General features: G+C 48.5%; 3 protein-coding genes and 1 long non-coding RNA gene across 6 annotated transcripts; 2 read left to right on the top strand and 2 right to left on the bottom strand.

The window, feature by feature from the left end:
- The first annotated feature begins 1,021 nt into the window (after window positions 1-1,021).
- GZF1 (GDNF inducible zinc finger protein 1) lies at window positions 1,022-10,096 on the top strand. 2 transcript variants are annotated; one of them, XR_016463824.1, is made up of 6 exons: window positions 1,022-2,367; window positions 5,796-5,890; window positions 6,477-6,644; window positions 7,370-7,527; window positions 7,665-9,403; window positions 10,077-10,096. XR_016463824.1 is itself a non-coding variant. In XM_031597826.2 (5 exons), exons 1-5 carry the CDS (start codon window positions 1,022-1,024, stop codon window positions 8,019-8,021), a joined length of 2,124 nt encoding a protein of 707 aa, XP_031453686.2. In that variant the 3' UTR covers window positions 8,022-9,790. The 2 variants fall into 2 exon arrangements, 1 of the variants encoding a protein (XP_031453686.2); XM_031597826.2 differs by lacking the exon at window positions 10,077-10,096 and having other exon boundaries at window positions 7,665-9,790.
- On the bottom strand, window positions 9,890-16,740 carry NAPB (NSF attachment protein beta). Its single transcript, XM_031597827.2, has 11 exons — window positions 16,534-16,740; window positions 16,012-16,091; window positions 15,632-15,748; window positions 15,151-15,197; window positions 14,947-15,024; window positions 14,585-14,640; window positions 14,028-14,112; window positions 13,619-13,723; window positions 13,042-13,110; window positions 12,685-12,735; window positions 9,890-12,497 (listed from the first exon to the last, which is right to left on the bottom strand). The coding sequence occupies exons 1-11, from the start codon at window positions 16,629-16,631 to the stop codon at window positions 12,393-12,395; spliced, it is 891 nt and encodes a 296-aa protein (XP_031453687.2). The 5' UTR covers window positions 16,632-16,740; the 3' UTR covers window positions 9,890-12,392.
- A 42-nt stretch (window positions 16,741-16,782) lies between these two features.
- LOC149918821 (uncharacterized) lies at window positions 16,783-26,902 on the bottom strand. Of its 2 annotated transcripts, none has more exons than XR_016463825.1 (3): window positions 25,977-26,902; window positions 22,782-22,917; window positions 16,783-16,863 (listed from the first exon to the last, which is right to left on the bottom strand). It is a non-coding gene; the product is annotated as an uncharacterized LOC149918821 (long non-coding RNA). The 2 variants fall into 2 exon arrangements; XR_016463826.1 differs by lacking the exon at window positions 16,783-16,863 and adding an exon at window positions 17,893-18,074.
- On the top strand, window positions 17,708-25,865 carry LOC149918822 (uncharacterized). Its single transcript, XM_090134579.1, has 7 exons — window positions 17,708-18,175; window positions 18,246-18,429; window positions 18,923-22,171; window positions 22,878-23,048; window positions 23,345-23,517; window positions 23,805-23,922; window positions 24,902-25,865. Exons 1-7 carry the CDS (start codon window positions 17,970-17,972, stop codon window positions 25,127-25,129), a joined length of 4,329 nt encoding a protein of 1,442 aa, XP_089990705.1. The 5' UTR covers window positions 17,708-17,969; the 3' UTR covers window positions 25,130-25,865.
- Window positions 26,903-26,942: the final 40 nt, after the last annotated feature.

Below are 26,942 nucleotides of genomic sequence, written 5' to 3'. Positions count from 1 at the left end.
GAAGGCTTTTTCCTTTGTTTGTTTTGAGAACTTCAGAGCAACATAAAACATTAGTTGGAAATAAAACCTTACCTGAATGATTCTGGAAATGGTGTAGGGCAACATGTGGGTGCTCAAAACTTAGAGGCTCTAAGCTTCATAGAATCATGGAATGGCCTGGGTTGAAAAGGAGCACAATGCTCATCCAGTTCCAACCCCCTGCTATGTGCAGGGTCGCCAACCAGCAGCCCAGGCTGCCCAGAGCCACATCCAGCCTGGCCTTGAATGCCTGCAGGGATGGGGCATCCACAGCCTCCTTGGGCAACCTGTTCCAGTGCATCACCACTCTCTAAGTGAAAAACTTCCTCCTAATATCCAACCTAAACCTGATTTGAGTGGTGAATTGCTTTATAAGAAAAACAGCATTGGGGAAGTTTTCTGGTTTCTTGAATTTACAGTTGGAGAACGTGCTTATGCAGTTTCCTATGCTTCTGTCAGTTAATGAGCATTTGGAAGTTTATCCAAATGTTGTTTGAATGCCTTAACTGAAAAGCCTGTTTAAAGCAGTTGTTACCAAGGACTGCAGTTTACTTAAACTTACCTTCCTCTTACTGCCTGACTAGGGGGGAGAAGAACTGTTTAATTCCACATGCCTTAATGGAAGCTTTTCTTTTGATCTCCCTCTGTTTGTTCTGCCCCTGTTACACTTTGTCATAGCCTCTACTGTTTCAGGTGAAACTGCGGTTGAGATTTAAAAGCAAATTAACTTCAGAGAAATGTGTGTGACTGACAGCATGCTTTTAGATATTGCCACTTAGGGTGACACTTTTGGAGTCCTGTCTGTGCTCCTAGCCAGACTTTTCACAATGCTCCTTTGAAAGTGTGCTCACTTAAGCTGCAGCACCTGTGGTGCTTAAATCTGACGTGAAGCACTTTCAGAAATCTGGACGTGATTTTTGGCTGCTGGTATCTTTAAGGGTTGTTTTTTGTTTTTTTTTTTAACATGCAGTGTTGTTAACAGCTTTTTGCAGAGAGAAGAAAGATGGAAAGTAATGCGGTTTTACTGGAATCCAAGTCCTCTCCCATCAACCTGCTGAATGAAATGCACCAGCTGCGTCTCCTGGGCCACCTCTGTGACGTGACGGTCAGCGTGGAGTACCAGGGTGTCAGGGCAGAGTTCGTGGCACACAAGGCTGTGTTGGCAGCAACGAGCAAGTTTTTCAAGGAGGTTTTCCTTAACGAGAAGAGCATGGATGGCCCGAGAACCAACGTGTTCCTGAATGAGGTCCAGGTTGCTGATTTTGCTTCGTTTCTTGAGTTTGTCTATACTGCAAAGGTAGAAGTGGAAGAGGACAGAGTGCAGCGCATGCTAGAAATAGCCGAAAAGCTGAAGTGCTTGGACCTCTCAGAAACCTGCTTTCAGTTAAAGAAGCAGATGCTTGAATCAGTGCTGCTGGAGCTGCAAAATTTCTCTGAATCACAGAACTCTGAGGAAGAGAGTGCAGCCCAGCCAAGCAGTTTGCTCGAGTGTAAAGCAGCTGCTGTGGCAGAGCCCGAGCAGGCTGGCTGTCCTCCAGATCCTGCAGGTTCCCCAGGTGACAGGCCCAGAATTGGACTGTCACTTGAGGTGCCAGCTGCCAAACCAAAAGAGAAAGCAGACAAAAAAAAGGAAATGATGAAGTCTCCTTATGCCAAAATCAGAAGGGCGAGTGGGAGACTGGCTGGGAGGAAAGTTTTTGTGGAAATCCCAAAGAAGAAATACACGAGGCGGTTGAGAGAGCAGCAAAAGAATGCGGAGGTTGCTGTTGAAGAGGAAAGTTACCCACAGGATCAGGATGCGTGTGATGCAGAGAGGGAGGAGGAGCAAGTGGAAGACAACATCAAACCTGAAAGCGAAGAATGCGACGGCAACTTTGAAACGGAAGAAAACGTGAAAAAATCCGAAGAGGACAAAAAGAAACGAGGCAGTAACTTCAAGTGCAGCACGTGTGAGAAGGAATTCCTGTATGAGAAAAGTTTTCTCAAGCACATAAAACACAGCCACGGCATCGCAGCCGAAATCGTTTATCGGTGTGAAACCTGCAGTCAGACCTTTGCCAACCGGTGCAACCTAAAAAGCCATCAGCGCCACGTCCACAGCAGCGAGCGCCACTTCCCTTGTGAGCTCTGCGGTAAGAAGTTCAAGAGGAAGAAGGACGTCAAGAGGCACATTCTCCAGGTTCATGAGGGTGGTGGGGAGCGTCATCAGTGCCAGCAGTGTGGAAAGGGGTTGAGCTCCAAAACTGCCTTGAGGCTCCATGAAAGGACGCATACAGGCGACAAGCCTTATGGGTGCACAGAGTGTGAGGCTAAATTTTCTCAGCCTTCTGCACTTAAAACACACATGAGGTATGAACAGACTTAACTGGCCTTGTTAGATTCTGGGGGGAGAAGCGGAATCCCCTGGATCACACCTTGAGCCTTCCAGTGAAGTGGGGGTGTAAAACGTGACTGACTGGAAAACTTCAGTATTTCTTTGTTTCGTGGCTTTTCTCCTGCTTTTCAGGTTAAGGGAGTTCTGTAATTTCCTTTCAGCCAAAGGAGAGGTGTGTGGGCTCAGGCTGCCTGCTGCTGAAGTGCACTGTTAACTTTGAACATAGGAGTACATGAGAAAAGCAACCCCGTGATGAGTTATTTGTGCGATTAGGGCTATCATTACTTCAGCTAATTTGATGCCTCTTTATATTCAATAGCAAAATGTTATGCAGTAAGTATGAAAATAATCTAAAAAGACACAGCTGTGTATTAAATTGAAGAATGCCACATATTATGGGTGCTAAGCATAGCAAACAGCTGAAGTTCGCTCAGGTATGTCAGTGTCTGGAGTTGAGTGAGGCACTGAGGGCCTCTTTAGCTCGTGATACTTCTTCTGCTGGTGTTCCAGACTTTTTACCTTCAGGCCAGTCCATGATGACCTCTAGGATTCCTGGACGGCTGAGGTTCCCCATCTGCACTCATTGCGTAATCAACGCAATCCACTTAGTCCAAGTGGCATCAGTTGCGTGATGGGTGGGGGGAACCTTTCCTTTAAACATCCAGTTCAGCACTGGCAGTCAAGGTGCCAGAAGGAGCTGTGTTTCAGTACTGACTACTTCAGAAGCAGCCCGAACCCCCTCATAAGCAGCTAAGATCTCCTTTTCAGCTGGAGTGTAGCCCTCTTCCGACCCCCCTGTATGCTTGACTCCAAAATCCCAGGGGTCGGCCTCGGGTCTCTCCTGAGGCTCTTTGCCACAAACTCCAAGTGGGACCTTTCTCTCCAGCAGCAGTGTAGAGGATGTTCTTTATACCCTGTCCTGTCCGTACTGGCCCTAAGGCCACGGCACGGGCTATCTCCTGTTTAATCTGTTCAAAAGCCTGCTGCTGCCCAGGGCGCCATGTAAACTCATTCTTCATTCGCGTCACATGATAAAGGGGGCTTACAATGAAGCTATAGTTTGGAACATGCATTCTCTGGGTGTAGTACACCCAGAAAAGATTGTGTCTCTTTCTTACTAGTGGGTGGAGACATAGCGGTGATTTTGTTGATCACATCTGTCGGGATGTGACGACGGCCATCTTGCCACTTTATACCTAGGAACTGAATCTCCTGAGCAGGTCCTTTCACTTTGCTTTGCTTAATAGCAAAACCAGCACATAGAAGAATTTGGATTATTTGCTCTCCTTTCGTGAAGACTTCTTCTGCTGTATCGCCCCACACAACGATATCATCAATGTACTGCAAGTGCTCAGGAGCACTCAGTGGGGGTGTGACCTCATTCAGGCCACGATAGTCCACCGTCAGCCTCCATTCTCCGCTGGCTTTACGCACTGGCCATATGGGGCTGTTAAAAGGTGAGTGAGTAGTGCTCATCACTCCCTGACTCTCTAGTTGACGAATCAACTTCTGAATGGGGAGCAAGGAATCCCTGTTGGTGCGGTACTGCTGTCTGTGCACCGTTTTTGTAGCAATTGGTACCTGTTGCTCTTTTACTTGTAGCAACCCCACAACAGACGGATCTTCTGACAGGCCAGGCAGAACAGACAGCTGCTTAATGTTGTTTGTGTCTACAGCAGCTATTCCAAAGGCCCATCGATACCCCTTAGGATCCTTGGAATGCCCCCTTCTGAGGTAATCAATACCAAGTATACATGGAGCCCCTGGACCAGTCACAATAGGGTGCTTTTGCCAGTCCCTACCAGTGAGGCTTATCTTGGCCTCCAACACAGTCAATTCTTGAGAGCCCGCAGTCACTCCAGAAATATGGATTCATTCTGTCCCTTCATAAGTCGAGGGCATCAGAGTGCACTGTGCACCGGTATCCACCAATGCCTTATATTTCAGTGGTTCTGATCTGCCAGGCCATCAGATCCACACAGTCCAATAAACTCTATTATCCCTTCCATGCCCCTGACTGAGGGCAGGGCCCCTCTATCATTACCTATGATGCTCTGGTTACCTGTGGTAACCGGAGCAACTGCACTGGTTTGTAATTCTGCTTTGTAATTCTCTCACCCGTGCTCGTAGTACATGAGTAGCTTGGTCGTGCCACTTCTTCATGTCTTCTCCATGGTCATGTAAGTAATGCCACAAGGCAAGTCGCGATGTAGGATTCCTTCCTGGAGCTGGAAAGCATTTGCCTCTAACAGCTGAGATTTTTGATGGTGCAAGTGAGAAGGAGGGTTTATCGTCTTTAATTAGTTGGATCTGCATTAGTTTGATCAGCTCCTTCATTAGACTCTTTTGATTATTCTGATCTTCATCAAGCGTTTCTGATACTTCTTGCATTTCAATCAGTTGGTCCATCATTTGTGAGATGGCGGAAGTGGAAGCGTAAGTTGGGGGTAGCTGTTGTTCATAGCTTTGGAGCATAAGAATCAGTTCAAAAACTAAGGGTCTTCTCTGTTGGTCCTGGTATCTGTCAAACATTGCCATTAGTGTACTGGCATATCTGTCTGGTGCTGTTGTTGTGTGTTTCTGCTATATTTCAGGCGTTGTCCTCACTCTCTCAAGGTCGTGGTCTTGGCGTGGGTCATTAGGAGCAAAGTTAGGGTCATACAACATTTCCACCACGGCTGTTTCCCTCAAATACTGGATACCCTTTTCAACTGTATCCCACCTTTTCATCACAGGCTTCAAGCCGTCTTTGAAGGTCAAGTTTTCCAGTGCAAAAACCTGAACTACTGATAATGCTCCCTAACGAAGCTCTCTAAGAGCAGAGAGAGAGATTCGTTCTAAAAGCTAAAAAGCAGCTATGCCCACATTCTCCACCAAAATCTGTCATGGAGTTAACTAGATCAATCTATGCCTCCCCACACCCCCTGGCCCCACAGAATTCTAGTACATGATGTTTTGATGTGGAATACTGAAAACCAAAAAAACATAAAACCATGACAGCCAGGGAAGGCATCGCTCATGTTCTGTGTGGGATATTGTGTTGGTAGCCCCAGTGATGGGAAGATAATCACTTCACTTTAGGTCACAGCCTCGTGACATTTTTCTTTCAGTCTCTTAATCTGCATATAAGGTTTCTACATCTGATTCAATTTCTAACTTTAACGTTTTGTGTTTTACCCTTTAAAAAAAAAAAAAAGTGCTGGATCTGAGCCTTGATCGTGCAGCACGATAAAATGAGAGCAGCACTGCAGAAAGCACAGTTGGGCCCAGCTGAAGGTGTTTGCAAAAGACAGTGAAGACTTGTGCAGGCATACAGTCACTCTTTTCACAGTGAAGACAACTGCGGTGTGCTTCGAAAGAAAGTAACAGACCTTGGTATTTTAATATTGCTTTCTCATTTCAGAATCCATACTGGTGAAAAGCCTTTTGTCTGTGATGAATGTGGTGCCAGGTTCACTCAGAATCACATGCTTATATATCACAAAAGATGTCACACAGGTAAGGCTTGCTTCTGCTGCGTGCTACACCTAGGAGGCAGCCTGCTGTGAAACCAGGAGATGTTACCATCACTCAGAAGCCAATTGCCTTTTTGCAGTTTTTGATATAAAATTAGATTTTCTCATCCCAAGATAGAATTTCTGTGAGAAAGGTTCTTACAGGTGGAAAGGCTGTCAGTGGAAGGAGCTTATTAAGGTGCTCCCACCCAGTCAAGATTTGGCACCTAAAGCATGGGTTGTGGCTTTAGGTGTTTAGCAATGTCCAGAGATCTGTCAGTCATCCATGAAAGGTTTGGCTAACTCTTTTTAAAAAAGAGCTTTCTCAGAACTGTTAGCCCAAGGAATATTTTATGAAGTTGTCTTGGCACTTTGGTTTACTTCTAAATGGCTGTGGTTGGCCTCACTCTTAGTGAGTCCATGCAGCTTTCTCTTGGGTAAAGCTCAGTGCTTTATGCAGAGATCCCTGCTGTCACCTTAGTCTGCACAGATCCTGCTGTGAGGTGGTTAACGTGCATGCAATAGCCTTCTTTCTGTTTAGTAGATGCTCAGATGCTACATTGACTTAATTCTCTTCATCCTTGCTGCAGGGGAAAGACCTTTTATGTGTGAAACATGTGGGAAGAGCTTTGCTTCTAAAGAGTACCTGAAGCACCACAACAGAATCCATACGGGATCCAAGCCTTTTAAATGTGAAGTTTGCTTCAGAACATTTGCACAGAGGAATTCACTTTACCAGCATATAAAAGTTCACACAGGTAGGAGGTGCTCTTTTTTGTTGCTGCTTGAAACAAACCATCACAATTTGAAGTCTTTGTTCTCCTGGTTGCTTAGTTCAGACAAGATGTTTCTCATTTCTTGGATTTCCCATTACTTGAATTTCTACACTGCAAACAAGTTTTGATTCTTGATGCAGTCTGTTTTCTTTCACTCACTTTCTCCTAGTACTGACCCTTTCTTACTGACCCTTACAGCAAATCTCTAAAGTATTTCTGACAGCTGTGCAGGTGCTGCTAGTAATGCAGCTGTGTTATGATGAACCTTATTAGAGACCAAAGTACTATGTCTGTTTTAGTTTTTAACAAGGCACTGCAGAGAGCCACTCCATTTTTGTCTGCTTGCCCACCTTTCACATTTACAGTTTTTCTGCTTGGATTGTGGTGATACCACAAGTTGCAATTTGCTTGTGTTACTCTGATCCTGTAGTAAATACACCCAGTATTTCTCACCCAGTGCCACTCTACAGCAAACAGCCTTACCAACATTCCCCAGCTAACAAAACTGCTGCTTGGCTGCTATGCCTTGCTCTTTCCTTTCTTCCTGCACTGTGTGTCCAGTCTGGTGTCACCTTAGGGGGAGCAATGGACACAAGCTGGGCAGTGCTGACGTTTTCCTCTTCTGGAATATCATCTCTTTTCTCTGATGAAGGAGAGGGGCTAACGAGGTTACCCAGTGAGTAACACACTGTGTGCTGTGCTTTCAGGTGAACGGCCCTATTGCTGTGACCAGTGTGGGAAGCAGTTCACACAGCTGAATGCACTGCAGCGTCACCATCGCATACACACTGGGGAGAAACCATTCATGTGCAATGCCTGTGGACGAACCTTTACTGACAAGTCCACCCTGCGACGGCACACCTCGGTGAGACCCTGTCCTCCTGTAGCCATACTGCCTCCCTTTGAGGCCACGTGGTGATGTGTCAGTTTTGCCATGCTTGGAGGGGGCTTCTCCTCCACGCATTCAGCCTTCTGAGTTGATTGGTTGGTTTGTTTTTCCAGATCCATGATAAAAACACACCATGGAAGTCCTTCCTTGTCATTGTTGAAGGAGCATCTAAGAATGATGAGGCTCACAAAACAGAGCTCCCGGATGAAGAATATGATGTGTCACCTAAAATGCCAGAGAAGCTGCTGTCTTTCTCTGAAAACGGCCACTATCAGAGCTTCACTGCTGTCCCAGGGGGTGTGACTGCACTGCATGACAGCAGTTCTACAACAGGGACTGACTGTAAGTCAGATGGGACTCCAGGACCCCAGGGAGCCCTTATAGCTACCACCCTCAGTGAGCTGACAGTACTGCATACACAGACAGAATCTATTCAGCCGCAGCTTCATGCTTTGGTGAATATGGAGTAATTTGGTGTTACGAATCCAGTTCAAGCTGCACACTTTGTATAATCACTTGACTTTGCCAATAACCTGCTGAGGGAACTAGGAGAAGCTATGAAAAGGAAGCAGAGGTAGACGTGAATGACCTGCCTGGATTACCAGAATTTCTTCCAAAATGTAATTATCCACATCCAGTGCATACAGCTCTATCTCCTGAAGGAAGGGGAGAGTAATACCAAATCCAGTTTGATTTCATCAGCTGAAGAAAGGTTGTTCCCTGCAGATAGAAGGCTGGAGGTGGGTGCAGTTGAGCAGAAGTACCTGTGTTCAGCTAGGCTACAAAGAAGGTGCACGTTTGATTTGATGACACCTGTACAATCGAGAGAAACCATGTTGTGTTTCTCAACCCACTAGTTTAGTTAAACAAATCTGTATTTTCTCAAGTGGAAATCCTTTATATAAGTTAAGTTTCACTAATTTGCATTTCAGGAAATGTTGGTTAGTCTCTGCTTTGGCCAGATAGCCAAGCAGTAAGCCAGCTTGTTCCCTGGGAATAGGGGAGGGAGGAGCAAGCTCTGGAAAGAGCTGAAGTTTCATTCCATGAATTGTGATTTCTCTGGTTGCTGCATAGGAAGCCGAGTGCTGTGTCTGTGCAGGTGGTGGTGGTGTTGTTGCTTTCCAGTAAATCTTGGTGCAGTTTGGATGCTTGTACTCAGCCAGCCTTCAAGCTGGAGCAGTTGGAGGATAAAACTTGTCAATGAATGGAACAGGCAGCTTACTGACACTTCCCTGCTGAATTGTAGCCAAGCACTTTTCTGCTGGTCCAGATAGGTCAGCAGTGTTCTTTTCTCCACCATCACATCAGCATTGCTGTTCCACAGGCCTCCTTTTAAATTCAGTCAGTCTTACAGGGACTGAATCCCCTTGTTCTCTTCCATCATGGCCAGTAGCTGGGAAAGTCTGAGAGGGATTGCCCAGGGTAAGCACACTCTGTGTTTCCTGCACTTGGGCATCTTTGCTAACACAGAAGCTGAACTGAAATGAAAATGTTACTTTGGCATCAGATTAAGCTCCCTGGAGTACTGGGAAGAGTAGGATACTGTACTTGTGCAGGGACAGAAGCTTCGAAATAGGTGCCACTGAGAAAGTACCAAGTGACAACTCTGACTGGGATGACCCTGGTTTTTGGAAGCAGCAGTGAATCAAAAGCAATTTGCCTGTACCATTAACTCTTCCACCTTAGGACCAGATTCCCAGTGTCAGCGTGTTAAAAAACCTAGAGCTCATCTAATTTACTTCTCTGTTTTGCTTTTCTGTTTCTCTTTATTTTAATATTAATATAGTATTTCCACAGAAGCTTTCTCATCTGAAGCTGTGAGGAAAAACTGAAAGATTGCATTAGTGCAAAGGTAAGCACAATCAAGCCTGGTTAGGGCTTATTCTAAGGCTTAGGGGTTGGCAAAGCAATAAAGATATCCAAACTGTGGCACAGAGCTATTTTTGAACCTTAAAGGGATGTCTGATATGTTTCCATAGAATCATAACTTAATCTAGAGAAAGGGATTTTTTTTTTTTAAAGAGAACATTCCAAGAGCTTATATTTGAAATATTTATTCAAGCACGATGTCCTGTTGAAACTCAGTATTCCCAGTGACCAATGTAAAGAGTTTGTAGATATATCTAAGTAAATCTGAGCATTAGTAAATACCTGTAGCCAGGGAAGCTTTTGTACTCCATGAATGGACAGATGTGAGTTATGTGTATGAACCATTCTTATTAAAAGACTGAAATATTAAGATGGACCCTCCCCTGCCTTGTGTATTTTCCCATAAAGAACATTGTTTGCTCTGTACGTTCATGATTTTCACTTTATTAATGTACAGATTCACACAAGACATCATATTCTTGCTAAGGCCATTTCATTAATAAGTTTTCATAGTATGTGTACTGAGGGGAAAAAGACAGCAGAGTGGCAGATTGTCATTTTAAAACTGTTAACAATTTACGACCGATACACTGGAGGTCATGCTGTAGCCTATTTATACAGAACTAACATTTGTATTTTAATGATATTTACTCCAGAGCACAGTAACAGACCACATAACCCCAGGGGTACGGTCTTCTGGTCCACCAGCAACAGAAGCATCTTATCACAGCTGTGCACAATACTGACAATTGGGAAAAACAAACCAACAAAAAAGGCATAAAACACTCACCTCGGTTCTGTGTGACATTAACAGAAGTAAAACCTCCCCTCAGTGGGGCAGCTAAGGTGCCAGAGCCAAGTCAAGACAAATCCCTCTGCAGGCTATGCCTGTGCTTAGCAAAAAGACAAATTAAACCAGAGTGGTTCCAAACCTGGCTAAGTTCAGCAGCAGTTCATCTTTGGGCCCTTTCGTACAAAATGAGGCCATACCTGCAACAGTCCAACTTTTGCTCTGAGACTGTCTACCTGCCTACCATGCTAGCTGTGTCCTATGCCCATGCCCAGTATTTTTGGGCACAGAACACTTGGAGGATGCTGGTACAGCCCCAGGCCAGGCTGGAAAAACACCCAGTAGTTCGTGTTTCTGATGGGCTGAGCATCTCTGGTGAAGACAGACCAGGCCCACAAGTGCAATTCAAAGACTTTCTTTGGTAAGGCCATGCAACAGCCAGACAGATGTGAAATGAGGTGGGCTAAGCTGCAGTGATGGATTTGTTGCAGCCAAATACTGGCCTTAATAAAAAGACATCTGAGAAGTAAGGAAACTGAAGTTGTGTGGGAGACCGAGCATCTTCCCAGCTTAATGGACTCACCCTAAACCTGAACAGCTCCTGGGTCTCACCTTTCATGTTCTGATGCATAGAACAGTCTATGAAGAATAAGTGACTGTAGAGAAAAGACAGAAAAAAACAAATGTGTACCAGCAGTGATTTTTGGTTTTTTGACGCTTGAGCAAACGGAAAATAATAGTACTGCTTTACAACTCCTGAACCCTTTTAGGTCAGTCTGTCAATCCAATGGTTTTCTACTCCAATAAACATCTAGATTAAAAACAAAGAGCAGTGAAAGCCAACACGTGGGCTGCCAGGACAGGAGCAGACACAATCCTTACAGCAAGAGAAACAAAAGACAGAGTCCAAACTGCAGCAGTGCCCACCAGAGCTGCCACAACCACCACTGCTGCCAAACAAAGCAGCTACGTTTCCATTCTTAGCATCTCACTCCACTGCAGAGGAAAGCCAAGTGACAACTGCTGACAGACTGCATAGGCTCACAGGTCTGTCAGTATGAAGCTGGGCTGTAGGTAGCTTCATCTCATCGCTAGTCAAACAACACGTTGCACAGAGGAGCTTTGGTTGCAGACATTTTAAAACACGTCTCTCAAACGACAAGGAGAATTTCTAAAGCGCCTACATCTCTTCAAAGCAAGCTCCATCCATCTGTCACCCAGACACCTAAGGGTCCTGCTCAGTGCCAAGCCTCTGCCAACATCTCTGCATGTCGCAACAACGAGGCAGCTGAGCCAACAGCAAAAGGGCCAGAAGCTAACAGGTAGTGCCTGGCACGCACAAAAGACCTGCAGGAGACAGCAACAGGAGCTGATTTAAATGAGAAGTTAGAAAAATATATTATTACGTGGGTATAGTCATCTTAGGGCAGCGGGGTTGGGGACTGTGCCACAAAATAAAGTGGAAAAATAGATCCAAGAAAATAGAGAAGAGCCTTACATTTTATATTTAGATCTTAAATACAAAATACACGGTTAACTAGGTCTGCTCTCCTGTCCTCTGATGTGCAATGCTTCCAGCACTGTGCAGTCTGCGTGTATACATGCACACATGTATATCTGTGTAGATATACGTGTCTGTAAAGATGTACACACACTTGTGCTTCCTGTGTCTAAGTCACAAAGCCTTTCACTAGCACCATTTAAAAAGCTCAATCATTAAAAAGAAAACAAACAAGATCCAAGTGCATCTGGCAGAGGTTCATTTAAAAAACAGGAAACAATAATGATACAGCAGCAGATCAGCATCTATTATTTGTACTGCACTGGCACAGACAAATATTTACATGCTCAACTCAATGGTACTGAACCTTAAGACGGAACAGGAAGAGAAAAAAGAAGTTCCAAGTGCAAACTTCAGACTCATCAATAACAAAAAACACAAAGATTTCTGCCAGAAGTGTTCCTTTCACCTTAGAAAAATCTGCCAGTGATACCCAGAGCATCGCTTCTCATCTACCCACGTTGCCACAACAAAGAGCAGGGTACTAAAGAAACACACAGTCATTTGGACTTAGAAGCAACAAAATTAAGCTAGATATTTTATCACGTATCCTGGAGTGGTCCTTGGCTGTAACACGAGAACAAATGACTTAGGCTGCATGCCACAAACACCACGAACAATTCACTTCAGGTCCCCGTCCCCTTCTCCTTGAATTGACTTCTTGATGCGAAGCAACATGGTTGTGAGCCACTGATCCAACCGCGAGATCGAATCGAATTCTTTCACCTATTAAAGGGAAGAAAAAAAAAAGCAGTCAGAAAGCAGCTGCAAAACAAGCACCGTGCATCTCTTGAAGTGTAATTTTATAAACCTTCAGCTCTTCCCAAGGCAGAAAAGGCCTCTGTTAGAGAGAGAAAAAGGGAGGCTGCCTCAAAGAGCCCCAGGCAGAAATGCACAGACTGGTGGTACTTACTGCCTCGGTGTACGCCTCGGAGTTCTGCTCCTCGTGGGCTTCCAGCAGTTTCTAGGAGAACACCATTACAAGTCAGACAATACTGCAAGTCCCTCCATAAGGGGGGACCTTTGCCACGTACCAACAACCCCCCACCACAAACACAACCCCAGATTTGTTCGAGTTAACCACAATAATCATCTTTCTGCTGCTGCTACTCCCACCCGCTTGGTCTGAATCCAATGCAGAGCGAATCTGATGTCCCCTAAGGCGTTTTGAGAAGAAGGCCAAACCCGTGGCAAGGCGAAAAAGCACAAAGCAAAGGGCAGTTTGCATTTCTAAATGTGAGCGTGTTATTTTAATACTGGCTTTACTTACTTTCAATAGCTTGCATTCCCGTGAATCTGTGAACGCTGGGAACATTTCTTCGTATTTCTCAAGAGCAAGCTGAAAGAGAGAAGCACACCCTCAAGCTCTTTTCACACAAAATTCCTCACTTTTTATTTCATTTTTTTCTCTTCTAGTCCTAAAACCACACAGAAAAGTTAAGAAAACATTCACAGCAAACGCATAAGCCCAGGGAAATGAATAGGCAGGGCCAGATCTGGCCTCAATCTGCTCAGAGCCAGCCATGGCTTGAGGTATCACCCAGCAAGAACCAAGCAGACACAGCCAGAACACAAGCAGGGCAGGAAGCAGAAAACTCTGCACTGGACACTGCAGTACCACGTGCCCTGATTTACCCCTGAGCATCCCTCTGGATGTGCTGCAGTTCACCCTTCGTTCTGCTTACGCTGGAGTCTAGAGGTGATTCAGCCATCAGCAGCTGACAGCACCAGCTATAAGCCCCTATAACAGCCACCAGAGCCCTATGCCTGCAAAAACATCTCCCTGCTGGCAAGGGTTGGTCAGCATGGCTGCAGGAAGTTGAGGCAACCACTCCGAGACCACTGACCTTAGCGTTCAGCTCATCCACAATGAAGTGACACAGAGCAGCTTTGAAGAAATATTCCTTTGCACTGTACTTCAGCAAAGGATTATCCATCGTGTTTGTTCCAACCTAGGCATAAAAAGGAATTATTGGAGTTGGGAAAGAAATCTGCATCATTAGGAATGAATTAAAAGCACGACACCTGATTAAAACTACACACAGCACCACCCATGGTGCTGTGACAAATGCCAGTGTCTGTGCAAACAGTTATGTGGCAGCCAGACAGCTTTTTGGAGAGAAACCAAAGAGGAAAACCCACCCCATCCTCAGATTTCTGTAAGTGAGGCCCACCAGGGCAACCCAGCAGCCATCCCAGTGCCAGCCCTGGCAGTGGTGCCTGCAGGCACAGAAGGACAGGTTGCCCCTGCCTCACCTGCTCGTAGATTTCTATTGCCTTCTGGTACTGCTCCAGCTGTGCGGCGTAGGCAGCCACCTTCAGCAGACATTTGTTGGCTGAGCTGCAATCCATACCAGGAAGTGAATGATGGGGGAGAACATCCATGCCACCTGCAAGCACCTGCAAGGATCCCCTCCCCCACTTGCTGCAGAACGGTGGGATCCAAAGCTACAAAGTAGGCAACTAGCAAACACCCAGGGAAAAGCACGAAGACCTCCAGCCTGACCAGGTATCAGACACCGCTCATCTCTTTGTGCTTTCTGTGCACCAACAACAGGCATCCCAACCCAGACAAGTCTGCTTGCAGCATAAGAACCCTGCACAGAAATCTGAGCATTCTTTAGAAACCCAACTGGCATGACGCACGGGCACCTGCTAAGCTTAAAATAATCACGTAGGATTTGGGCATCCTACCAAAGGATGTTTTAGAAGAGCCTGCTGGGCGAGGAGTGTGAGCACGTATGCAATCTAGGGCAAGTCCCCATTTCCAACCCCTCCCTGTTGGAAGGGACCACATCCCAAAGCCCACTTGCCTGTTGGACTCTTCTCCTTTGTAATAATCTGCAGCCTGCTCGTAGTGCGCGATCGCCTGGGGACAGAAATGTTACACTTGAACACTGCTTCTGAAGCGGGGTTTTGGGTTAGATCACTGCACAGCGACCACGTTCAGAAAAGCTTTTCTGCTCTGCAGATGAAAACAGTGAGATGACGGCACGCTGCGGGGCTGTGGGTCAAGAGGGGCACCCAGCAAACTCCAAACGCAGTGCTGCCCTTAAACATTTGCTCGCATGCTCGTTAACGGTCCCAAACTCCAGAGCATGTTTCATAAGGGTGACGCTGTTGCTGTGGGATCTCAGTGCCCCACAGCAGCAAACACAGGGCCCAGCACCCTCACCTTCTCGATGTCAACCAGCTCGGCCTCGTAGATCTCCGCGATGGTGATGTGGTGCTTGGCCGCGATGGTGAACCGCCCCTGGGGAGGACAGAGGTGTGTGAGGGGAGGTCTCCCCGCCTGGGGCACAGTCATAATGAGGGCACAGTGGCCGTGCCTTGGACACACAGCTCAGCCCCATCCCCAGCCAACAGCGCAGCCTCTTACCATGTCGGTGTAGATATCGATAGCTGCATTTAAGCAGTTGATGGCCTCTGCAGCATGTGTGTTCAGAAAAACAACACAAAGTCAGCTGGCACGCAGGAGCGCCCGTTTCAAGACCTCCCCCCCCCCCAAAAAAAAAACTGACAGACGTGGAACAGCTGAGGGCACGTCTGGATGTCCATGGGGCTGAAGACCCCAGGCCCCTAGCTTCTGGAAAATCTCACCCACTGAGCCCACCTCTACCATCCCACAAAGCCCCAGCGCCAAGAGGTGACACAGCCATCAGGACAAGCCACGTCCAAGCAAAGGAAAGCATCTCTCTCGTGTCGAGAAGTGGCACGAGGAAGAAATGCCAGTAATCCCCAGCAGGCTGCACAGAGTCTCTCCAGGCACACAGACCAGCTGACTCCGAAAGCCCCGGCGCTGCGCTCCTACAGCGCTAAGAAGATTTGCACAAAACAATCCCGGATTTTGTCCCCCATACCTTGCGGGTCTGCTTTTTTGTAGGCATTTCCAGCATCCACAAAGCTGGTGGCCGAGTCGTGCTTGCTCTGCAGTTGCATGTGCAGTTTGGCCGCCTGGCAGAAGGCGTTCCCTGCAGCTGGAACAGAAGCACAGCACCGAGTGTACCCCACAGAGAGAGCAGAATTGCAGGGAAATAGCCAACCACCCGGCGCTCCCCAGCACCAGAGGTGCAGCAGCCCCAAAGGTATTTCTGACCCAGGTCAGCACAGCGATGCTGGGCTCAATGCAAACCTCCTCCCATAAATTCAGCACCCTGCGGGCTGCTATAGCTCCAGTTTAGTGTGGTAAGCTGTCCCCAGACGGGCCCATTTAACAGCACAAATACTCAGCCGCACTCACCGCTCCAATTTTTGGCAATCTTGAACATGTTTGCAGCCCTGGTGTACATCTCACAGGCCTCCTCCACTCTGGTGTTACCCCTGGACGAGAGCAGGAGAGTGCATGAAGCCACTTTTGCCTTTTCAGTGCCCGAACAGCACTGCTCACAGCAGCCTGCGGGCACCGCGGCTCCCAGGGCTCCGCTCCCCGCGCCGTGCCAGCAATTATTCAGCAAAACACAGACGGGCTTTGCCATGCGGCCACATCCACAGCCCCCCAGCGTGCCCTCTCCCACCGAATCGCCACCCCCTCCTCTGCCTATGGGGTGGGGGTGTCATCCGGGCCGCGCAATCCCCTTTATGCAACCCCACTGCACGTCGCGCGCACCCCACTTGTGCAATTTTCCCCTTTTTGCAACCCCTCCCCATCGCATCTCCCTTTTGCAACCCCCCCCCCGCGCACGCACCATCCCGTTATTTTGAAGCCCCTTTTTCTTTTTTTCTTTTTGCAACACCTTCTCCCCTCCCCCATCAATTCGCTCACCCGAAGAGCCCCCGCAGGAAGGAATGCGAGCCTTTCACCCTCTTCTCGGCTTCGGCCATCAGCTGCACGGCCTCCCGCTCCTTCCCCGAGCTGTCCATCGCGGCAGCGCTCGGCCAGGCCTGGAGCCGCCTCCTCTTCCTCCTCCTCCTCCTCCTCTTCCTCCTCCGGGAGCGCGCACAGAGGCGGGGCACGGCGCGTACTGCACGATGCGCGCACGCAGCGCACGGCCGCAAGCTGCAGGTGATGCGTCCCAAAACCACCCTCGCAGAAGGCACGCGGTGGATGCTCCTCGCAGGACGCACGGGGTGCAGCCGGGCCACGATGCCCACCCTAAAGACGAGGGAGGAGCCTTTTGTAGGGTTTTCCCCGCAGGGCCAAAGGATTCCCAGCAGAAGGGTCTCCCTGCAGCTGCCCTCCATCAATGAACGAATACAGGAAAAGCCAGAAGAGGCAGCGAGCTTGCCCATTTTCTGTCTCCCTCTTCAAACTAGAGATGTATTTCTCCTTCTTGGCAAGGCAGCTTGGCACACCAGCATCCTCATGGTGTGCTGGATGCCAGCACCATCACTGCAGTGCTTGTCCAAGATGCGCTGGGCCGCATGCAAACACAGCAACACAGGCTTATTGGTCTGGGGGATGCAGTGGGGGTTAGAGCTGCCCCAATGGGGGGGCTCACCCATTGCCAAAAGGCCCAGGAGCCACAGCTGCTGCTTCCAAAGCCCCAAGGGGAACCAGGCTGTGTGTGTCCAGACTGGCAGCTCCTGGTGTGCCCGGCTCCAGGTGTCACATCACACTGTAACCGCTGTTCCATGGGGACACATGGATTACACAGCCTCCTGCCCAAAGCACAGCCCTGCATGGTGCTAAGGGTGATGACATGGCAGTGGATCTGCAAGGCCACAAAATCACGCTTTTAGCTCCCCAGCTAAAAGCACACCCCTTTTTTTTGACCAGCAGTTCCAAAACCTGCCCTTCAGACCTGTGTTTTTCAAAGCATCCGCAGCGGGAATTAATCACTCAATAATTAATTTGCCCACGTGGCTTTGGATCGCCCAGAGCTCTCTGCAGGTGCAGAATTCAATGCCAGGGAGGGGAAGGGGCCAGGCCAGGTGATCACTGTGCCACCCAGGCTCACATAACACCAGCTGCAATGGGAGCTGCTAAGAGCTGAGCCGTCAGCACTGCAGCACCTCGGGTACCAGTGGGATGCACACAGACAGGCTCCACTTACAAAGAGACTGGAATGCTCTGGGTTACTCACACAGCCTGAGCAGCACAACGACTTCCCTCCTGCAGGTTGGTGCTGCACTCAATGCTCCAATTGCTTTGGGGGTTTCCTCCAGCCCAAGGTTGCTGCTGAAACCGATCACCATCACACGTTGCGAAGGATCCCAAACCATCCCAGGTTTTATTTCCTTTCCTCCAGGCAGGACACAATGGAGCCTTTTTATCTCTATGATCTTGGAATACAGATAGAAAACAAAGCTATCCAGAGGATCCTTTGCCCCATGGCCGCAGAGCTCTGTCATCTAATGCTTGCCCTGGAACACGAAGACGGAATGTGTCAGACCTTACCCAATATAGAGGAGAATGCAGAAAAATTAGCCAAAGCCACTGATGAACTCGCTTCTGCTGCAAGAAGGTAATTTTGCTGGGTGGTGGGTGGTACTTATGGGATGGGGATGAGCTGAGCCTCGTGGCTTTTCTTCCAGATTGGCCAAGCAGTCTAGTGACAAGGCGTACCAGGAGGAGACACATCTCGCAGCCGAGTCCCTTGTGCTGGCAGGGAGGCACATGTTGCAGGCAGCCCATCAGCTGCAGGGACAGCCGGACAGCCCTAGCCACAGGGAGGTGCTGGCTGCAGCAGCAAAGGGCATCCTAACAGAGACTGTGAAGGTAACAGAGGGGATGGTGCTGAAGGGAGTGGTGGGGAGGATGCAGCTGGAGGAGGGAAGAGATGGCCCCTCTGCTGGGACGGGCTGGGGAGTTGGAGTAACAGTTGTTTGTTCAATAGAATGAGAGGGGATGGCCTCACGTTGTGCCAGGGGAGGTTCAGGCTGTTAGGAACAATTTCTTCTCCTAAAGAGCAGTGAGGCAGTGGCACAGCTGTCCAGGGAGTGGTGGGGTCACCTGGAGGTGTCCAGAGCCACAGGGATGTGGCACTGAGGGACGTGGGCAGTGGGCACGGTGAGCTGGGGTTGGACTGGATGATCCTACTGATCTCTTCCGACCTTGATAATGCTAGGATTGCCTGTGTGCTCACTAGGACAGACCTGGTGGGCAAAACACACCTCTTTTCTTTCCAGCAGCAGATACAGTATCGTTTCCAGAGGGATGCAACAGTGATGCGTAACCTTAGCCACACTGACTGTACTTTCTGCTGTGCTAGATCCTTCAGATCGAAGGTGCTGCCGGGGCAAGGAGGATAATGCAGGCTGCCAGCTGGCTGTTGGAGTGCCTGGGCACGCTGCGGGATACAGGGGATATGCCAGGACTGCTGGCTGCTTTCCAAGACTTTTCCAAGGCTTTGCTTCTGCTGAGCAATCTGACAGCACAGCACCTCGAGGAACTCCAAGATTCTCCTCGACGGACCAGCTTGGCCCAGACTTTGCAGCTCCTTCAGAAGTGCGTTCCTTTGCTCCATGAATCCAAGCACAGCCATCTTAAATGCTCCTGGGCTCAACAAGTCAACTTCTCCAAAAATGATGCTTTCCAGCTGATGGAGAGGACCATCCAAGAGCTTGTTTCCTTGCTTGTTGACAGCACGGGCAGCAAGGAGCTTCAGGACAGACACGGGATCTTCTCCCATCATGTGCATAGGCTGCTGGCTCTCCTCTACCACCCAGACCCAGTGCATCTCTCTGACAGCGAGTTCAGCACTCACGTGGAAGCAGTAGTTTTCTACTGCATGCTTCTAGCAGAGATGTGCAGGGCAGATCTGAAGCAGGATCTGGTAAAACGTTGCTGTGTCCTCCTACGGCTCAGAAAGAACATTTGCTGCCACATAAGTCAGCAGGAGGGACAGACAAGGCCAAGCTGGGGAGAAAGCAGCCTGCAGAAGTGTCACAGCATGGGAAAGGAGGTGGAGGACCTCGACAAGGCTGTGCTCAAAGCTACTCTGCACCAAATCCTCAACACCTTCTCTGAGGCCAAGGAGCCCTTGAGGCAGTTAGTAGAGGAAGCTTTTATCCTTGCAGGTACAGGGTGTTTTCCAGTGGGGCAGGGAGGATTACTGAAGAAGCTGCAGCCCCTCACTGCCACCTTTTTCGCACACGCCCAGCAGATGCTCAGAGTAGCAGACTTTGTCCTGGCCAGGTGCACCAAAACCCAAACTGCCAGAGAAATCCAAGACTGTTTAGAGTACTTAAAGAGCCTCCTTGCCAGTCTCCCTCCAGCGCTCACAGAACTGAGCAGAAATCCAGCCCATACGAGCACTGCTCAGCAGCTGCAATCCTTGTACCACGCATGGGCTGGGACAACAGAAAGCCTCTTGCAGTGTTTCGAAGAGACAGTCAGCATGCATGAATTCCTGAAGCTGTCCATCCAGGAGATGGCCAAGCACAAGGAATGGTGTGACAAGGCCCTGCAAAGTCAGGACCCCGAAAGGCTCTCTAGGCATGCTACCAGCCTCACCAGTTGGGCTCAGTGGGTCACTGAAGCTGTTGCCAGGTATGTGGATAGAGCAACAGACCCCATTTTCAGGAACGGCTTGCTGGTTTGGATTGAGCAGCTGGCCAAGTCCATTCTTAAGCTGAAAGCAGCCACAGCCCTTTGCATGGAGAGATGCTCCTGCCTCCAAATGAGGGATGTCTTTTCAAAGACGGTGAGCTGCCTGATGGATACTGCTCACTGCATTCAGGATGGGCTGGATGGGTCCAACCACCCAGATATCCTCAGCCCTCTCCGGGAACAAATACGGAGAGCTGACGTTGCAAAGGAGCTTGAACTCAGCTCATCCTATGCCAGGTTAAAAAACGTTACCAGTCAAGCTAAATTGCAAGAAGATGTCTTAAGTTATCCATCTCCGCAAGCAGGTAACTCACACCCAGATATTGTTCCAAGGGAAGGAGAAATGCATCCTGTCATTACAGCACTCCTAGCAGCTACAAGAGCCCATGATACAGCAGCTGTGAATGCTGCCTGCTCCGCCTTGCTCGTAGTCTCTAACTGCTGTATCAATGCAGCAAAGGAAGCACTGCCTGTTGCTGCCTCTCCCCAGATGGAGAGGCTGGGGCAGTACCAGAAGATTATCTTACTGACACCATGTGTTATTAGCTTGGCCAGGGAAACAGCCCCAGGGCAGCTCCAGCATCAAGGCAGACTTCTCCAAACTGCACTTTCCCTCTCAGAATCCATCTGTGAGACCAAAGAGTGCCTGGCAGCCATGGCAGGCTCTTGGTACAGTCTGTCTCAGCAAGTACTTGGTTTTATCTTGGCTGCTGACTTTATGAGCAGCAAACGGGCCTTGAATGAAACCATGATGGGTTTAGCAGGAACAGTTCAGACAGCAGAGGACATTGCAAGCATGGCCTGTAATAAGCAGAATCCCATTTGTCCTGATGTCTGGGAAAACTTTCTACAGGTCCAAGCCAAATTTTCACATGCTCAGATGAACACCAAAGCGTTACTTGAGAAAGCAGTGTCCTTCAAGGACTCCTGCAAGCTGGGAGAGGCCAGCCTGGAGCTGCGTTGTGTCCACTGGGCTATCAGCATGCATGTGCTCCTGATTGCTGTGGATCAGTTCATAGGCAGAGACATCCTGTTCCTGAAGGAGCTAAGAAGCACCATGGAGAACAAGCTTTGTTCGCAGAGCCTCTTGGCTGCTGTGTCTGAGATCTCCCTGAGGCTGCAGGAAGCTGCCCGGCTCTCTTACTTCACTTGCCCTGAAGACTGCGGCCGCAGTGAAATCCTCACCCTCGGGGAAGAGATAAAGGTGCTAATGGAAGCACTGCTGGATGCTTCCAATATCCTCTTGGTCTCTCCGCTGCCCTCTGCCAGCTTGTACATTCGCTTTGAGCTCCTGCAGAGAGACTTGGCCCTCAAGGCCAAGGCATTACTGCTCCACCTGGAGAAGACCAACACCGAACACCTACAAGTCATCCGAGATGTGGTTGGACCAGCCCTGTCTTTCTTCCCCAAAGAGTGCAGGGAGACGAGCCAAAAAGCTTTTAAAGAGAAAGCAGGTCAGCTAATTGCCAACATTCAGTGGGTCAAAGCCACCCTCCAAGATGTCTTGGAGACCACCGCTCAACTGCAATCATGGGCAGACCTGCTCTCTGTTGCAGACCACCTCCTGGTCCTCACATCTGATGCAGTGGACAGTGCCAGCCAGCTCTTCCAAAGCCACCAGGACAAAAGGTACCTCCACCTAGACAGCATTGTCTGGTACTGGTCAGCTAAAGCACACTACCTTGCCACGCAGCTTCAGGCTGTCCATGGCATCAATGGACACGTTCTGCAACTCATGAGACAACACCTGCGAAATGTGGGGGACCAGTGCTCTCCAAAAGAGTGCAGCAGCACAGCCAAGCTCTCTCCAGCCCGAGAGCTTGATGCTCTGAGGCCCACCAAGACAGCAGAAACTTGCCTGAGCAGGAGTAGACAAGCAAGCAGAGCTGTCAGAGAGGCACGTGAAATGGTACGGTAATTTTTTCCCCCATTATCTTTTAGTGCAGTATGATGAACGCTGTTCAGTATGAGAATAACTGAAGTTAGCAGGGATTTCCTGGAAATCAACAGTCCAACAGCCCACAGCAGAGCCAATTTCTTTGTTAGATCAAGCTGCTGGGTGCCCCATGCAACTGAGCTCTGGATATCTGACCTGATAGAGACCTTTGCACAAATAAATCCATCTCCAAAACACTGCTCCTAAGGAGCAGGGAACTGTACTGCCCTTCCTTTCCCTAAAATACTCTTTCTGCTCAACTCCTCACCTCTCAGTGAGCTTTCCTCAGGAGTAGCAGCCACCCTGCTCCCACAATTGCTGCCAGTTGCCAGGAGCTGGGAAAGGCTTCAGGACCCCGATTCAAATCACTCTGCAGAGCAGTTGAAGAGTATTTCATTGCACTTCTCAACTATGGGCACTGCCAACTTACACTAACGTTACCACCTGTTTGGAGATAGCTCCAGACATGGGGCATTTGGACTTAATAATCCCATTGTGGGGGAAGACAGAAGAGAAAAAAACTGTTCAGGAAGGCAGAGTAGACTCAGCAAGGTTGCAGACAGCCATCCCACCTTTTACTCACCAAAAACTGCTTCAGAAACATGCAGGCAGGAACTTCTCAACATTGATACCATCTGCATACTCTAGACTTTTAACTGTTCAGTTGTTGTCTTGACAGCAAGGGAACGGTCCTCTCAGTACCTTCTTTGCAAGCAGCCCTGGGAAGCAAGAGAGAAAAGACAGTGAGAGAATGCAGGGAGGTGCCAGCAGGATGTCTCAGATGACCAAGGACATGGCAGCAAGGATGCTTCACATGACTCAGTTCCTGAAGAAGAAGGGTCCCATCACGGTATGGAGTTTCTCACCCCCTCCACCCCATCACTTTCCTAAGTATAAAGATGCCTTCTAGAGAAGATACCCAAATGCCCAGTGCCTGCTGAAAAACCCATGTTATCCCATCCTACTAAAGGTGGCACTGGGTGCATTTGCCCCAGTAATTTCAGGAATTACTTTCCTGAAAGGAGATGCAAGTCTCATGACTAGTCCATTCCTCATTTCAAAATACACCTGGCCTTTCTGGATGTTCCATCTTACAGGAAAGATGTTTATTTTCCTCCTCCCCATCACATTTCCATTTTGTTTTAGAGCAAGGAGCAGCTCGTTGCCTGTGCTAGACAAATAGCTTCTGATGGGCAGGCATTTGTTACGTTCGGCCGCATCGTTGCAAAGATGTGCCTGGACAAGAGATGTTCTGCAGAGCTGCTGTGTGCTGCAGAGCAGACCCACACCATCAGCAGCCAGCTCACCATCGTGGCCAGGTGAGTTGCTGGTAACAAGGAGTCTCCCTGCGTCTCAAAGAGACGTGCACAGTGGTCTCCAGAGGTCTGTGTTGGGTCTGGGTGCAGCGCTTAGAGCTCAGTTATGGTTCAGCAGGCTCTTCTCTTTTTGCTGCTGCCAGCAGCACTTTTCTCCCATTTGCCTGCCTCATTTCCCCTGGAAAACTACAGCAGTGCAGGGGACACTGCCTCTGGCTTTGGACTACCTGGTGGCAGAGAGCTGCACGCTTCCATGCTCTTCCAGTAAAATATTTCAACGTGTCTTTAAGGGTAAAAGCAGTCACTGCTGAGAGCAAGTCCTCTTCTGAGCTGCTCGTGAGCAACGCGCAGAACCTAATTCAAGCAGTTTTACATGTTCTGAAGGCAACCGAGGCAGCATGCATCAAAGTAAGTTAATGCTGATAACACTGCATAGGTTTTGCAAGGTGAGCTTGTGCTATGGGGAGCTCCTCCAGCCACATCTGGTGATGGAGATGCAGACCTCTTATTCTTATTGCTGCAGGACCTCTGTCAGCAATAGCTAGGGGTCATGATTCCTACTGCTATGTTTCTGTTTTATGCCTCTCTGCTTTGTTTCCAAAGCCTCCTCCGCACTTTTTCCAGGCATTGAATCTGCTCTATCACTGCTACCAACTTTTAAGTCATCTTTAGCTGGTCCATTTCCCATTTCATATTTGGAGAGTGGCAGCACCTCATTGGAGGCCTTTATTTGGAAATAGTCCATGTCAGTCTTAGCCTTCGTGTTGTCTCTAGATGGGCTTTGATCAGAACTCCCAAGAGCTTGCCTTGCAGCTGCCAGCAACGGCTGACTGATCCAATTGTAAATAGTTTGTGAGAGCAGACTTGATGTGAAAGCACTTCAAAAACAAGCACAAATACAACTGCACTCTGCGTCGGTGCAGTTTTTCATTGTGTGCCTTAATCTCCTACATAGCCCTACAACCTCTGCTGAGCCCCGTGTCTTTTTGACAGAGTTTTGATTAGAATCTTGGTTGATGGACAATCAGCAAAAAGCACGGGAAAGCTCCTCCTGTACATCATTACCTATGCTGTTTAAAGTGTACTGTCTGGGTTATCTGCTGGCAGCATGATGTAACGAGCCATTCTTTTATCTTGACTGTCCAGACTACACAGTCCTTTATGGCCCAGCTGCTCCCCTTTCAAAATGTATGGGCCCACCTATCAATAAGCTGACGAGACAGCCTTATTTTTCTCTCTCTGTAAGCAGGTTTTTAAGCATTTGAAGAATTTTTTTAAGCATTAACTAGTAGGAACATCACATCACTCGTACAGAATCATTACGTTCTGACATATATAATTTGTTTTAATGTATTCAAGCATGTAAATATTTGTCTCCTTCCAATAGGGCTTGCGACAGCCTGCTCTTGACTCTGAAGAAGCAGCAGCAGCTGCTTTTTGCACCGAGTGGAGGAAAAACCTGTTGTGGCACAGAGCCAAGCAATGCTTAAACTCAGATAGGGATGAATTAGGCCTCCGCAAGACTCAGGCGAGGGCTGAGCCCACACTCACAGCCATGGTGCAAGGACAGTCCACCTCCCATCGGCGGTACTCCCAAGTGTCCCAAATCTATTAAAGGACATGCAATTATGGGCAGCCACCTCTAGAAACAGGAAGGGATTTCTGTTGCTGATGAGCTGCCCAACCTTCCAGATGTGAGACAGCTGAGGCTCTGCGGCAGTGAGGCTTCTGAAATGCTGATGAATGGAAGACACCTTCTCATGAGGTACCTTCACTGCATCAAGAAGTGCCAGTTTTTGTGCTCTGCAGATGCAAACAGAAGGATGCAGGAACACACTTGCAGAAGCAGCAGATGTGGTCGGTAGGATCAGAGGGCATTGCTCATCTGCACCAGAAATCCTCAGAGCTGGGAAGTCTTTCTCAGGGCCCTATCACACTCCTCTTCATCCAGCAGCATTGCACGATGCTAACAGACACCACCCCACCAAGGAGAGTTGAAGGGCACTTTCAGCAACCATCACCTTTTCTTCTACAGTAACACGACCCACGGTACTACAAAACCCTGAAGGAAGAACTGAATGAGGAGGGCTAAGGAATGGGGTGACTGATTTCTGAAATGCAAAGGAGGCACGCAATTAAACATTCTGCACTTTGCAGTAATAAATTAACTTTTTATTGTGAAGGATGCATATTCTTTCCTTTGTGGCAGAAAAATATTTTAAAAGGCTACATATGGAAGCTAGAAACCTCATTAATAGTCTTTTTATCACTGATCTAGGAATGCTCAGCCTTTCTAAATTGCAGAGATTATTTTACTCTTTCAGTAGTCCAGGGCCAGCAGGAGCATTTTGTCACACCTGCTGTCCCTGACTCAGCAGATCCTACAGCCTGAAATGAGCCTTTTCTCCAGAATTCCAGGGCAAACCATCACAGTAAAACATTCAGTGCTGATGCTCACCCACCTTGCAACTATTGGCATCTAGGACATCCAGGACCACCAGTACTGGCTGCTCCTGTTACTGCTCTTCACAGCCTCAGAAATGAGTTGAAAGCGTCCGAGGGAAACGCTGCTCTGTGCTGGAGGAAGGGATGGAAGCAAGTGCTTTCCCTGCAAAAGACACAATCATTTCTCACAGCAGACCTGAGCTCAGTCTGGCAGGACTGTCCCCACACACCTTCCTGCCCCTCTGCTGGGCTCAGACACCCCCCAGCACCTTCCCCTTGGCTTACAGGGTAGGTCAGTACTTGCACTGTAGCAATGAATCCTTACCACGTTTCAAGAGGGAGCAGCAGCAGCAGGCACACCAGAGCAACCTCGAGCTCAAGGAAGAAATCTGCAATGAACAAACAAGCACAGGCAGAGGAGAGGAAGCAGCCCACAGATGCTTGCACTGCAGCTGGGGACGCCCTCGCAGAGCTGCAGCCAGGCCCAGATGGATCGTGGATGGATGGAAGGAGAAAGGTTTCACATGGAGACAGTAAGTTGCAAGGACAAGCCAGCCCCTTCCAGATTACATTTTCTCCTTACCTTGTCCTCCCTTCTTGTCCCAAAGAAGCCCCACATTATATTAAAGGTATTAACACGGCAGTCGATCTCCTGGGTTTGAAACTAGCATTCTGGGTCCCCTTACCAAAACACAACCCATTTTCATCTGCAACTCCAAAATGGATCCATACCTGGACCAACAGCAAACCACCTGAGATCCTCCAACTATCTCAACTGCAAGGCATAACATTCTGCCCCTGGTATCAGCATTTTTCCTTCAACCCTCATTTTTCCCATACACTGAAAACAAGTCAGAGTTCAATTTGATGATGGTATCTTCACTGCTCTGAAACCACTGTTGCCTTCAACAATACTAAATTTGCAACACATCACATCCCAGCCACCAGCACTACCCAGCCAACACGCAGAGAGGACAAGGTCC

The sequence above is a fragment of the Phasianus colchicus genome, chromosome 2 (genome assembly GCF_987193195.1).
Source record: "Phasianus colchicus chromosome 2, bPhaCol1.hap1.1, whole genome shotgun sequence".
Lineage (NCBI taxonomy): Eukaryota > Metazoa > Chordata > Aves > Galliformes > Phasianidae > Phasianus > Phasianus colchicus.
The sequence above is the reverse complement of the archived record's forward strand: the minus strand, read 5'-3'. Positions and strand labels throughout refer to the sequence as shown.